This window comes from Chamaea fasciata, unplaced genomic scaffold, assembly GCF_029207755.1.
Source record: "Chamaea fasciata isolate MVZ Bird 193981 ecotype frontalis unplaced genomic scaffold, bChaFas1.0.hap1 SCAF_4, whole genome shotgun sequence".
Classification (NCBI taxonomy): Eukaryota; Metazoa; Chordata; class Aves; order Passeriformes; family Sylviidae; genus Chamaea; species Chamaea fasciata.
In genome coordinates, this window is record NW_027094089.1 from 6,513,522 (window position 1) to 6,527,765 (window position 14,244).

The 14,244-nt window shown below is 43.3% G+C and overlaps 1 protein-coding gene across 1 annotated transcript; it reads left to right on the plus strand.

Moving 5' to 3' along the window:
• Positions 1-1,050: 1,050 nt before the first annotated feature.
• SAXO1 (stabilizer of axonemal microtubules 1) lies at positions 1,051-13,684 on the plus strand. Its single transcript, XM_066182247.1, is given in 11 exon segments — positions 1,051-1,181; positions 7,410-7,476; positions 7,478-7,523; positions 7,526-7,553; positions 11,275-11,327; positions 11,975-12,158; positions 12,992-13,095; positions 13,098-13,339; positions 13,341-13,432; positions 13,434-13,632; positions 13,634-13,684. Coding segments are annotated over 11 exon segments (1,197 nt in total).
• The last annotated feature ends 560 nt before the right edge of the window (positions 13,685-14,244 follow it).

Sequence of the window (14,244 nt, forward strand, 5' to 3'; positions counted from 1 at the left end):
GCTTCTCTCCCCTAGCCTCCGTTCCAGACATCATCGGCAGCAGGACAGGACTTAAAGGATCTCTGGCCGCAAATCAGCCAGATGTGAGGGCTATCCCGATGACTGAGGGACAAGCAGACCCTATGGGGATCGTTCCAACATATAAACTAGCCCCTGATTAACGGGGATCCGGCCCAGGAATCGGCAGAATCCCGCATATGCACAAACCAGTTTCAACAGAGATTTCACAAGCTACGCCAGAGGCGCAGTACGAGAGTGCACAGATGGTGCGAGATACGCAGACAGCACAACTGACGTTACTCCCGCAGCTAGCCACTGCACGCTTCACGCAAATAATGGGAACATCACAGATTATTAAAGTAGAATCGCTCGCAGCGAGAGGGCAGAGACGGGAATATGAGACAGGTGGCGCAAACTCCCCGCAGTCAGCGGAGGTGGTCAGATCGACCCCGCAGCCCGGCACAAGCGAAGCGGGCACGGCGGGCGAAGCTGACCGCCACAAGGGGACAAGGGAATGTAGCCCAGGATGGCTCCGAAACCACACGGACAGAGAGAAGCGGCTACGCCGCTTGTTGAATTAGGCCAGGCGACTCCGCGATTACCCGAAGCGGGCGGTGTACCTCTTGACAGATTTGCAGTCAGATTTAACAGCCGCAAACACAGCTCTTGTGCCAGTCAGTCACCACACCCAGGCAGAAGCGGCTCAGTGGCAAGAGCACGGATTGCTCGAAACGGGCGAAGGGGATAGGGGGTTCGATTCTGAACCAAGGGAAGCAACCCTGACCAAGAGACTGGTTGGCAGCTCTTTGGTGCCGGGAGCCGCGGCGCGGGGCTTTGCACAGCTGCCAACTTTCTGCCAAACATCAGCGGGACCCCAGGAAACTGCACAGGCTTTCCCGGGACCTTGGCTTCCCCCAGCGATCTCGGTAGCGCCGATAGCCATACCCTTTGCTTTGTCAATCACGTACCATGGAGCGATTCCGCGAGAATTCCTCAGTGACTTCTTATTTCAACTTCGCGATTGCGCACAAGAACTCTCGAACCCACAAAATGGCGTCGCCTTGCACACTTCCCCCGTACAAGAAAATGGCGGCACTCGATGTATTTTTCCGTACAACAACAGGGCGGTGCACCGCTCATTTCTGCGAACAATGCTTTCGTACTTCCGTCGGTGCCATCTTGTGAGCAAAGAGTGGCTCAGCCTCCTGCTACGGCTTCACGTAGGATCACTTCTGGTATTGCATCTCGTAGTACATGTGTACAGCGACAGTGAGGGCAATCGCAAGTAATATACACAGATGGAGAAAGAGTCACCACAGCTTTGAAACCGCAAGAAATAGCGTCTTCACAAGACATTAACCCACAACAATATAAAAACAAAGAACTAGTTCCACTTCCTTCTGTTTCAAGAATCAATTCAAATAACAATGCAGACAACGATGCCAGAGATCCTTCAAGAGACGTTCCAAATATCACTGATTGGGCAGAGATTAGAAGAAAAGCAATGAAGGAAGGAGATTTTGACATGGCGTCATCGCAATTAATGGTCATGCCAGTGAGATATTTTGGACCAAACATACCTCCCAGATGGATACCATTGACACAAGACATCATCAAAGATTTGAGACAAGCAATCAAAGAAAGTGGTTTAGGTTCTCCGTACTTCAAGCAGTTGTTGAAAGGGACATTCTGCAATTATGATTTGATACCTTATGATTGCAGATATATTGCAACAACGATTTTAACAGATGCACAGTACATACTGTAGGAAGTCAAATGGAGAAGAGCTCTTACTAGATTAGTGGAGACTTATGCTGGAGGCCCAAATGCAGCTCTTACATTAGCTTAATTAGCTGGCGATCCACCTCATAATAGACCAGAGGCTCAAATTCAAGATTTACCTCAAGAGGTAATCACAGATATCAAAGATGCAGCTCAGAAAGCCATTCTGCAAATCCAACCTGCAGGAATCTCCGATGGCATTACATGGAAGTCAAGCAAGGAGTAACTGAGTCATTCACTTCCTTCACAGATTGTCTCACTCAAGCAGTGGAGAGGCAGTGCAGTGATGAAGTAGCATGTCCACATCTACTTTGAAGCTTGGCTTTTGCAAATGCTAATGAAGAATGCAAACATGTAATTGGAACTTTATCTGACCCACAGCCAACCTTGCCACAAATGATAGAGGCATGCAGCAAAATAGGCACTCCACAGCATGTAGCTGCTATTCAAGCAAATATCTTGGGAGAACAGTTTGGGAAGGTTTTAGAAGTGGCAGATAAAAGATGGGAGAAAACCCTTACAGCTCTTCACCCAACTGCCCAACAAGATAATTCCACAGAAGTGATGGCAGCAGAACTTGCCAAGAGACCATTTTTTAAATGTGAAAAATTTGGACATATAAAAAGATTTTGCCCAGAGGATGCAGAAAGTTCAAGAGCTCCAAATTGCTGCCCAAGATGCGGAAAAGGGAGATGCTTTGCAAATCAGTGGTGCGCTAAGATGGATGTAGATGGAAGACCTTTACCACTGCCAGGAAACTCCAAGAAAAGCATGACATGCCAATGCGCTATGACACAAGTTGTGGCGATGACTCATCAGCATGAGACCTCTCAAGACGCACAATATGTGGGGAACCCAAATTAAACTCCCTGTTCAAGACTGTCTGTCATTTTCCCAGCAACCCAGAACTGCTGCTGCCATGGGCGCAATGCAATTTGGCAGCTTCCAGATTAACATATCTCATGAATGAAAATCATGCGGTGATATCCACAGGGGTCATCAGAACATCATGGAAGAGACAAGAATTTTTGATTATAGGCAAAGACAGAAGCAGCACATTAGGGCTCATCGTCTTTCCAACGGTAATTTCAGCAAATCATAAGGAAGAGTCGATGGTTTTGGCTCAAGCTTTACGAGCTCCGTTGATCATTCCAGAAAATACCCCAAAAGCTAAGGCTGTTGCTTTACCACCTAATGCAATGGAACAAGTCTCATCAATAGTGAGTCAGCAAGCATCACCTAAATGTGCAGATATGAAAGTTCATGTCCTTTGGATACAACAGATTAAGTTGAGATCGACCACAAATGACCTGCAATTTGACATATGAAAACAAGACAATTAGAATCACAGGCATACCAGACACAGGGGCAGAAAGGTATCTCCAAACTCAAAATTGAGAAAGGGTCATGGCTGGATGATGTGTTCAGATGGTTGAGCTTTGCACCAGTGTGGAGAGAACTTTTGAAAAATGCGTCTCTGTACTAATTGCCTTCATAATCATCCTGGTATTTGTGCCTTGTCTACTTCAATGTGTCCAACAAAGATTCCATGAAGCAATCAAAGCAGTGTTCATGGTTCAAACAAGAGGGGAGATGTTGGAACCCTGGATGCCGAGAATATCAGGCTTTCTGTTTGAGAGGTGGTGACCCTCAGAGGGGTACTGCCTTTGACTTGAGGCTGTGGGAATGGCTTCCGAAACTGAGTGATAGCACTGAAACTATGTGTGTGTAGTTGTATAGAAGCGTGTGATGTCACAGGTTGAAATATTTAAGGCTGAGGGTTTTAGGCTACAGAATAGTAATATTCTGCATATAATATACTATATATATATACTACATTCCGTATATTAATACTAATATGGGACTATATGGAGGGATTTGGGTGTTGCCTGGATTATTCTTCTTCACTTTCTTCTTCCTCCTTCTTCTCTGGTTTGGGTGATCTTTTCTAATTGGTCAGTGAAAACTGCAGTGCGGACATTGTGTGATCCTTAGTTGAGTTATAAATAAAAATAACTTAGGTGTTGGGTTTTAATTGGTTTTGCTTATTGTTTAAAAGTCCTTGGAACAAAGTAGTAATGGACATTTTCTTGTCTTGTTAGACAGAGCTCACACCGCGTGAGGCTGTACCATAGATAAGGTACAAGCAACAACCAAGTCTGAATGAGATACCACCATGTCCAGTGTCTTCTACCCAGACCTTGCCACAGCTAACACCTCCACATTTCCATAAAGACATTCTTAATATCCATTCTAAATCCCACTGGTGCAACTTGAGGCCATTTGTTGTCATCCTACCAAGGAGAAAAGACTGACCCCCAGCTGACTACACTCCTTTCAGGTAGTTGTAGAGAGTGATAGAGTAACCCCGGACCCTCCTCTTCTCCAGTCTAAACAACCCCCCCTCCCTGAGCCACTCCTCATAGGACTCATGCTTCAGACTTTTCAGCAGCTCCATTGTCCTTCTCTGGACACACTCCAGAAATTCAGTGTTTTTCCTGTAGTGAGTGAGAGGCCCAGAAGTAAATACACTGTGGCCTCACCAGTGATCAGCATAGGGGAATGGTCCCTTCCCTGGTCCTGCTGGCGACACTATTCCTGATAGAGGCCAGGATGCCATTGGCCTCCTTGGCTGCCTGGCCCCGTGCTGGCTCGTGTTCAGCCAATGTTGACCAGCATCCTCCTGTTCTTTGGTGCCTTGGGCACCTTTCCAGCTACACCACCACCAGCCTGCAGCACTGCCTGTGGCTGTTGTAACATGTCAGGCTCCTAGAGGGCAGTCCTGCACTGCTTGCTCTGAGGGAACTGATGTTCATCGTGCTCATGGGCTGAATTACAGCAAAACAACACCATGTGATTAATTAAAAAGTTTTATTTATGGTAGGAAAGATTTAAATATTACGGTAGGTTGAAAGGTCTGCCGCAGCAATGATTTAAACTTTTCTGGACAGCCACAGATTAAACTTTTCTGAACAGCATGTGACAATAGTGATCTTAGAACAACTTGCAGCAACAGTGATGCAAACTTTTAAGCAGAGGAAGAAAGGAAGAAGGAGAGACAGGAAAATAGAGGTAGAGAAAACAGATCTGTGTCACCACCCAGGGCTCCAGTTCTGCCTCTGGTCTGTTTTTCCCTTGATGGCAGGAACATGGATGATGGGTGCATACCCTTGCCCCCCTCTCTGTTGTGCTATTTATAGACTAGTACTTGCATGTGCATTTTGTTATTCTAGAACTTTTCAGAAGGGTGTTGGATGGTCTCATGGTTTCAAATTTGCTTTTAAAAATAGTTACCCAAGATAAGGAAGCTGGTTCGAGGGAAGCACTATGCTGCCTCTGCGAGACCCTCTTTTCTAACCATGTCTAATATAGTTGGCATTGTAACATTCCTTTTCTCTTCTCTCAAATGTTTGAGACATTAGCCCTTTCAGGTTTTCATTACGTCTTTCAGGTTTTCAGTCTCTCACACAACTGAAGGGCAGGACCTGGTACTTGGCCTTGTTGAACCTCATGCCACTGGCCTCTGCCCACAGATCCAACCTGTCCAGATCCCTCTGCAGAACCTTCGGACCCTCTGACAGATCAAAAGTCCTGCACAGCTTGGTGTCATCTGCGAACTGAGTAAGGGTGCACTCAATTTCCTTGTTCACATAACTGATAAAGACACTAAAGAGGGCTAACCCCAATACTGAGCCCTGGGGTACACCACTGGTGACTGGGCCCCAGCTGGATCTAACTTCATTCACTAACATTCTCCAGACCCAGCCATCCAGGCAGTTCTTTACCCAGTAAAGAGAGCACCTGTCCAAGCCAGGAATATCTAGTTTCTCAGGAGAAGGCTTTGGGAGGTGGTGTCAAAGGGTTTACAAAAGTCCAGGTAGACACATCCACAGCCTTTCCTTCATCGTCTACCAGGTCACCTTGTCATACAAAACAATCAGGTTGGTCGAGCAGGATCTGGGACCTGCATTTCACAAACCTATGCTGACTGGGCTTTATCCTCTGGTTGTCTCACACTTGCCTTATACTGATACTCCAGATGATCTGCTTCATGACTGCTTCATGGTGTCAGGCTTCATGATCTGCTTCATGGTGTCAGGCTAACACAATGGTGTTAGCCTGACACCATTGTCGGGCTAACAAGCCTATAGCTCCCCATATCTTCCTTCCAGCCTTTCGTATAGACGGGGGTAATATTTGCTAACCTCCAGTCTTTTGTGACTTCCTTGGTTAGCCAGGGTGGCTGGTAAATGATGGAGAGTGACTCAGAGAGACTTATCTGGCTGGACTTCTTCCAGCTCTCACAATACCCATCCTGATACAGAACTCTACCGACTCCTACCCATTCTTATACTTACTGCCAGAAAACACTTCATACTCTGGTAAAGTATTGCCTACCTGTGATCTCTTACTTGGTTCTGGTACATATTGACTCTTTCAAACACGGAAGTGTGCAGTGACCGGCTTGAAAAAGACCCTCTCCATTACTGGGTTCTCCCTGCTGCTGAGGATGCTGAATGTCTGTTGTGTTCCAGCTTGTCTTTTCTTGACCCTTCTTAAAAAATACATTGGCTTTAGATTGCTGAAAACAGTATGCCAAGGGGCTGGAACATGTGTGAAATCTACATAAGCACCCGTTGATGTTCTTTGTTGTTTTTTACTTCTGCATTTCTGTTTTAACCACTGTACCTAATACTTTGCAGTGTGAATTCTCTTTTCTTCTCTTTACACAGACTTTTGAGAGCCTTGTATATTTTGCTAAAATGTATCACTAATACGGCATACTCAGAGACTCAGGCTCTTGCCCACTCATCATCGCTGCAGAAGCAAAGTGCAACATTAATACTAGAATAGCTCCTATACTGACTGTTTCTCCTGGCTAGCTGACAATGGTCTAAACAGATCTGCACACCAGTGGAGAAATACTTCTGATGTAAGAAGGTGAATTTTCTTGTGTCAAGCAGCAAACTCTCTGGCCTGTACTAAAGGATTTGGGCAGTGAAATAGGTTCAGGAATGTTGGATGGTAAAGTTTCTTTTTCTCAATCTTCTTGTGGTTCTGCAAGGTTGTTCTAGAGTTAACTAACACTACCCCAGTATCTTAAGTATCTCTCTTAAAGCAATAGCTGAGAAAAAACCGACTATCTGGCTGTGCTGATGTTTCTTTGCCCAACTGGTGTTTTCCTGTAAAACTGTTCTGATGTTGCCTCCCCGACCTGGGCTGAACTGGTGTCCAGTATGTTGTCTGGGAAGGCTGTTGTTGCCTCTCTCCTGTGCTTCCTATAGATAGCCTGCTATAGTTAGTGCCCTTTAAAAGGAGTTATGTCTTCTGGTGTAATTCCACTGTAGAACAGAGATAGGTCTGTGTAAAGCCATTACCCTTGCTGGTTGGAAAGAAGGGGATACCTGGCCTGGCTGGCTCTATCAAGAGCTGCCTCTGTTCCTTTTGCAGTGTCCATGTTTTCAAATGCAAAAGGCCTGTGTGTTTCACCAACAGCTTGTATCATATCCAAACTTTCTTAGCTCGTGGAGATAAGGGGAAGTATTAGTTTCTTTTTGTCCCCAGAAAAAGGGGCATTTTTTTTTCTGGAACCAAAAAAAAAGGAATAATGAAATTATTCTTCAAAGGAGAGATTATGTAGCTCATGAAGTGTTGTCACAGAAACCTAAACCATCTGAAAAGCATGTCAAAGAGACATGAGAGTATGGATTTGACCTCCACTTACAGACATGATTATAACTCCTTATGTCTCAGGTATCTCCATGCCTCTTGTGGACGATGAGACATAATCCCAGGACCAAGATGGATATAGGAACCACTTAAAAAGGTAAGCTGCCCTTCTAGCTTTGTTCAGGATTTCACAGATAACTTTATTTTTTAAGAAGACTGATCAAAACAGTGTGCAGTTTTTATTCCTTCTGTATACATATGCTAACAAGCTGTGCAGGAACTATGCAGACAGAAATAGATAATTGGAAATACAGCACTGTGTCAATGGTAGCATTGACATCTCTCTGAATTCACCTCCTTTCCATATCTAACAGGCCTATAGAAATCCAAGGTAGAAGCAGGGCCATGGGAATTCCTGTATGTTGATGCAACAACAGCATCTTTAGGATGTACTGAACATATTCCTGGTACACTGCATAGCTGATCCACACATTCAGTGGATGACACACATCAAAATATACAGAATTTCCTAGATCTGAGGAGTTAATGAAGCGTGATACCCTTTCTGTTTGCTTCAGAATTATTCTGTGAACGTACAAGAGCTATATACAGGAAATATAGCCACACAATGCACTCCAGCTCTCCTGCTGGTAAAACAGGTGAACTGTGCATCTAACTATGCCTTTGTTTCGCAGTTGAACTAACTTGGTGGCGTGTCTTTGTGGGAGCTTTTTTCCCTCCTCTTCAGCAACACAAATTGTCTTCCCCATTCACAGGAGAAAACTTTCAGTTACAGAGTTACAACAATAACTAGTTTTGGTAGTAAGTCATAAGTAGAAAGTCAGAGGATTTTACCTCCCCTATGCTCAGCTTTCAGCTAGCTAACATGGGTAGGCAGATAGATAAATTTTGTGTGTTTCTGTCTTTTATTTTATTATACTCTGCAAATATAATAGCTTATGACTGGTGCTTATTATTAAAGATTTGTCCCAATGTACACAGACAATTTTTTTCTTGGAAGTCAAAATCATAAAAGAAATTGGGCAATAAAAGGCATGTAAATGTATCATTAAAATTACCTGGCTGAAATGATTGAAAGTTATACTTTATTCTAACTGCTGCTTGTTTGCAGCTACGTGTTTGCAACAGCATAAACTGCAGTTTGTACAACACACAGGAAATGTCCATTTAGAATGATTTGAGTTGTGAAGACTATGACCCACAGCTGCAAAATATTCTTATCTACACACTTTTGAACACTTTATTTTGCGTAGGCAATGTCACCAGATGGTATTCATTGTAATACTTTCAGTGAAACCAATAAAGAGGCTGCAATGTGCAAGTGGAGGATCTGTCCTTCTGTCTTTAGATATCCTTAACGTCTCCATATCTGAAACATACGTATATTTTTGTCTTTTTTCAGTGTTTAGGTCAGCACCTTAAGTGTAACTCAAGAGCTCTAATAAAAAGTATCACAGCCACATTTGGTTATAATTTACAGTACTTTTCCAAACATTACAAATGGAAATCTTTGTCCAAGCCCCCTCAAAGATCGCGTTGTATACTGAATGCATTCTCTTAAAGGCCGAGGTTCAACAGAAAATGCAAGTTTTCATTGCGCTATTCTCTAAGCATTGCTAGGTTTTAGTGATCCCTACTTCCATGGTTTAACCCCACACAGCAGCCAAGCCCATGCAACTACTTGCTCACTTCCCCACGAGCAGGATCAGGGAGAGAATCAGAAGGGTAAAAGCTGGAAAACTCATGGATTGCAATAAAGACAGTTTAACAGAGAAAGCAAATGCTGTGCACACAAGCAAAGCAAAACAAGGAAATAATTCAGTGCTTCCCATGGGCAGGCAGGTGTTCAGCCATCTCCAGGAGAGCAGAGTTCCATCACAAGTGACAGTGACTCGGAAGGACAAACACCATCACTCCAAATGCCTGTCCACAATCTGCTTCTCCACCACTTTACCTACTGAGCTTGATGCCATATCATCTAGCATGTCTCTTTGGTCAGTTTGGGTCACCTTTCCTGGCTGTGTCTCCTCCCAATCTCCCAAGCACTCCCAACATCCTCACCAGCATGGAGGACAAAAAGAAGAAAAGGCCTTGGCTGTGTGAAAACCCTGCTCAGCAATAACAAAAACATCTCTATATTATCAACTCTTGTGTTCAGTACAAATCCAATAGACAGCACTGTACCAGGCATTGTGAAGAAAGTTAACTCCACTTCAGCCAAAACCAGCACACCTACCCAAGTATGAAATTTTGGAACATTGTATTCAATTAATTATCATAACTGAAATATTGGAACAGCGTCTAAAATAGTGCTGCTTTCGTATTAAGTTACCTTTCCTAATGTATTGTCATGTTCTTTTCCACTAAACACATCATATACCAAAAAACACTCTAGGGTTAAGTTGATGCTATTGCTTACCACAATTCATGTCAGATGACTTTGCAACTTAAAGTTTCAAAATTCTCATCTCCTCCAGGCTACACACGTAGCTGTTTCTGCCTATCTCCAGATGTATAATCTAATTTTAATTTAGTCTTGCTTGGTTATAAGGAATTGTGCCTAACCCTCCAATAACATATGGTTCATATCCTGCATTCCCTCTTGTACCCTCTAATGTTTTCAAGATTGTGCTACATGGGAAACCATTAATATCTATGGTTAAGAATTAGAGTTACAATAAAACTGTAACATATTTTGAAGGAATAGTAGCACTGCTGGCTTACACTAAGTAAAATAAATTTATAACGCCTATGAGATCTTCAAACACATAGAGCTTATAAATTTTAAAGATTGAAGACAGATGGACTTGCTTATCATATTTTGAATATTTTGCAAGAGTTGTGGTTACATCCAAAATGCACAGAGTGTTCTCCAACAAAGATGATGGGAGAATGTGAAAAGTTTTTTGGTAAATCTTGGTTGGCAGCTGAAATGTGAGGTATCTGAACAAACTTCTTCTTACAGGTGGTCTGAATCTCATTAGCTTCTCATTTTAAACACTTTATGCATGCATTTCCTATAAAAACGCATCTCTGTATGTTCCTGGTTCACTGTGTTGGACTGTTTCTCCAGGAAAATGATGTACTTTAGGTATGGGCACAAGGTCAGCATCTCACCAGTTTGGTGATACCTGGACATCTCCTACCTCTCAAGGGAAACAGGCATGCCAAATTCTGGTTGGGCTGAAGAGTTCAAAGATCCTAATACAAATATTCTAATTGCATCATTTACTCTATAGTACTTTGACCTCTAGGCTTCCTTCCTGTGCAGTCAGCTGGAAGCTTATTTGGCTCATGGCTCTTAGTGTGGTTTGAAAGGAAGGAAAATTTAAAAAAGAAAACAAAAATCCCCCTTCGGGTTAGCTCCAAGACTATTTAATTTCCTACTATTTCAACTTCTTAGCGGTAACCATAATGGTTTCTAGGGAAAGTTGCACAAAATTACTAGTAAGGGGAAAAGACTACGTTCTTCTGGCTGCAGCACTGGTCAGAGAGTTAGGCAGCTTTGCTATAGATTTCTAGTGTGACAGCACAAATCTTTTCAGATTACAGGGCCTCATTTATTTCCCTGATATCTTGTCAAGAAAGGAACATATGCATGTCCCTAAAATACCACCTAAAATATTTTCTTAGTCATAAATTTAGTTAGCAAGGTTTTTGGAATAGGGACTTTTTCTGCAATGTAATTCAGTGTTTCAGATTAGTGCAGACTTGTTCTGCAAATTCCAGCACAGTTTTTCTGATAAGGAAGGACTGGGACAGAGTTGCAAGTTCTTTCTCAGTTTCTCTTTGTTCTGACAGCAGGAACACCATGGAGATCAAAGCCAAGGGCCAAGGAGATGCCACACAGCACAGTTTGCTGAGACCAAGATGAGCTGCAAGCCTCTGAACTTGGCAAGCTGTAGGCAGCATCCCAGCTGTGCGGCTGAGGATTCAGGTCAGCCATCAGGCCAAGTGAGAAGGTAGAATGAGGAAGGGTAGCACTGCAGCTTAGCCTTTAGAGTAGAATGGTGGACATCTGGTTCTCCTTGTCCTGGAGATGCTGTGTGAGACATCTGACCAGCCTACTGCAGACACAGGCATACTCTGTGCTCAAAGCCAGACGCAACCCTACAGCAGGAAGGTGTCTGAAGTAGGTCAAAGTCATTGCCTTGATACTACACTTCCATGATTCCTGGTTTACTGAGCATGAGGATGGCACCCACTCAGTTACTTGCAGAAAATGTCTCTGTGAGACTGAGCACACTATTTAATCTTCCCTCATGGTATTTCACCGTCTCTGTAGGAATGAGTTGATTCAATCTCGCAGAGCATTTCCAGGGTTTAACACACTAGTGTATAATGTATTCTACAGCTGCTGTTTGAATAAGATTTGTAGAACACTACATCATAGACAAATATTTATTGAAGTAGAAAATGTGATAATCATAATACGATATATGGCTAAACTTGTCAAAGAATTTCAGTTGAGCATTTCAATATGATTCCTCCTTAATTTCAGATGACTCTGTGTTACAGAATGAACCAAAGATAGAGTGGATCAGACCAAACAATGGGTTTGGCCCATCAAAAGACAAATTTTACCACAGAACCATTGTCCACAATGACTGTTTCTACAGGGAACTTGTTGCCAGTCAAAGCTGCAAACCTTGGAATCTGGTCCAGAAAAGCAGGACTCCCCTTGAGTAGATAACCAGTGAATTATAGATGGGAAGAGTTCAATAAGATGAAGTTTAATGAGTCCAAGTGCCGAGTCCTGCATTTTGGCCACAATAACCCCCTGCAGTGTTATAGGCTGGGGACGGTGTGGCTGGACAGTGTCCAGGTGGAAAGGGACTAGGGGGCACTGGTGACAGCAGTTGAACAGGAGCCAGGGTGTGCCCAGGTGGCCAAGAAGGCCAGTGGCATCCTGACCTGGATCAGGAATATTGTGGCCAGCAGGAGCAGAGAGGTCATTCTTCCCCTGTGGCACTGGTGAGGCCACACCTCAAGTGCTGTGTCCAGTTCTGGCCCCTCAGTTCAGGAAGGACATTAAGATGCTTGAGCACATCCAGAGGAAGCAACGAGGCTGGTGAGGGGCTTGGAACACAAACCCTGTGAGGAACGACTGAGGGAGCTGGGGGTGTATGGCCTGGAGAAAAGGATGCTCAGAGGTGACCTTATGAGTGTCTACAACTTCCTGAAAGGTGGCTGTAGTCAGGTGGGGGTTGATCTCTTTCTCCAGGCAGCAACTGACAGAATGAGTAAACATGGTCTTAAGCAGCACCAAGGGAAATTTAGGCTGGATATTAGGAAAAAGTTTTTATGAAAAGAGTGATAAAGTACTGAAATAGTCTGCCTGGGGAGGCAGTGGAGTCACCATCCCTGGATGTGTTTAAAAAAAGATTGGATGTGGCACAGTGCCATGGTTTAGTTGAGGTGTTAGAGCATGGGTTGGACTTGATGATCTTGAGAGTGTCTTCTGACATAGTGATTCTGTGATGTGCCACCTTCTGTGGTGAAACTATTATGGACTATATTATGTCCATAAAATTCAGAAATACAAGGTCAATTATGTTTCATTTGATGGCCTCACAACACACAGATTTTCTTATCAGGGGTGGGCTGGTCAGCCAACCAAGCTTCCAAAACTATACCAGACAAAGCTAGTCCCTGTCTTCTTTTCTCCAGTACAATGTTTCAGGAGAAACACAAAGCTTGACTACAGCCTCCCGTATTCACCAGAAAATCTGATGTATATCTTCCTCCTCTGGAGAAAATGGACTTGCACACCACTACTTGGACACACTGGAAGCACCCAAATCATTGGAAGCACCCAAATGAAAAGCCGGCCAAGATGTGTCAATCTTTGGCCCAGCTTAATCAAATTACTTGAACCATTTAATAGCTCTTCTATAGTGAAGGAAAACTTTAAGCCTTGGCTATGGAATGGACCAAAACTTATCACTCATGCTCCAGATTTTCCCAGCAAAATCAGTCGATTTCTTGACTACGTTTTGGACCCATCATGGGCTTCATTCACTCACAGTTATGTGACCCTATAAACCTGTCTGATCAGGCCCAAAGCATCTCCTAGATGCTGAAACAACTTACACTACCCGTTACACACCAAAGGGCATTGTTAGATGCCTGGCTCCTTACAATGACCCACGCCCATTAGATCTTTGAGAAAACTGATGCTGACAGCTTGATTTTGTTTGTAACATTTTAAACCAGTTGCTGGTTTCATATTTGGAGAATTTTTAAAATAAACTTAATTCCCTGGCACTGACTTTTTCTGGTTAATTTGTATGAGTGGAGAACATAAAATCCAGGGAAAAGACATTGATTTTTGTTTCTCTGTATTTTTTAAAATTTTTCCCACCCAACTCTTGGGTATTAATTGAGAGATGTCCTCCTCCTGAGACAGTAATAGAAAGATCTCTTAGTAATAAACTTTTTGTTGATGTAAAAGGGGTTCAGCTATGTCCAAAAAACCAGAGGTAAAACAGGTGAATGACATCATGTGAATTCACATGTAAAAGTCATTGCTGGAAAACAAAGTCTGAGATCCAGCCTTTTCAGTATTCCCATCAAAGACACATACAAAAGGTACAATTACTAGATAAATATTATTGAATATTGCACCTTTGTAAATTATGCCACTGTGCTGCCCCGAAGTAGGCTATCTGATGGGGGGGTTTTGTGTCAAAGATAGTACTCTAGGCTGATGCCTTGTAAGAGAAGTTTTTCTGTAAAAGCTCTTCACTTCAGGGTTTTGGATGGGTACCA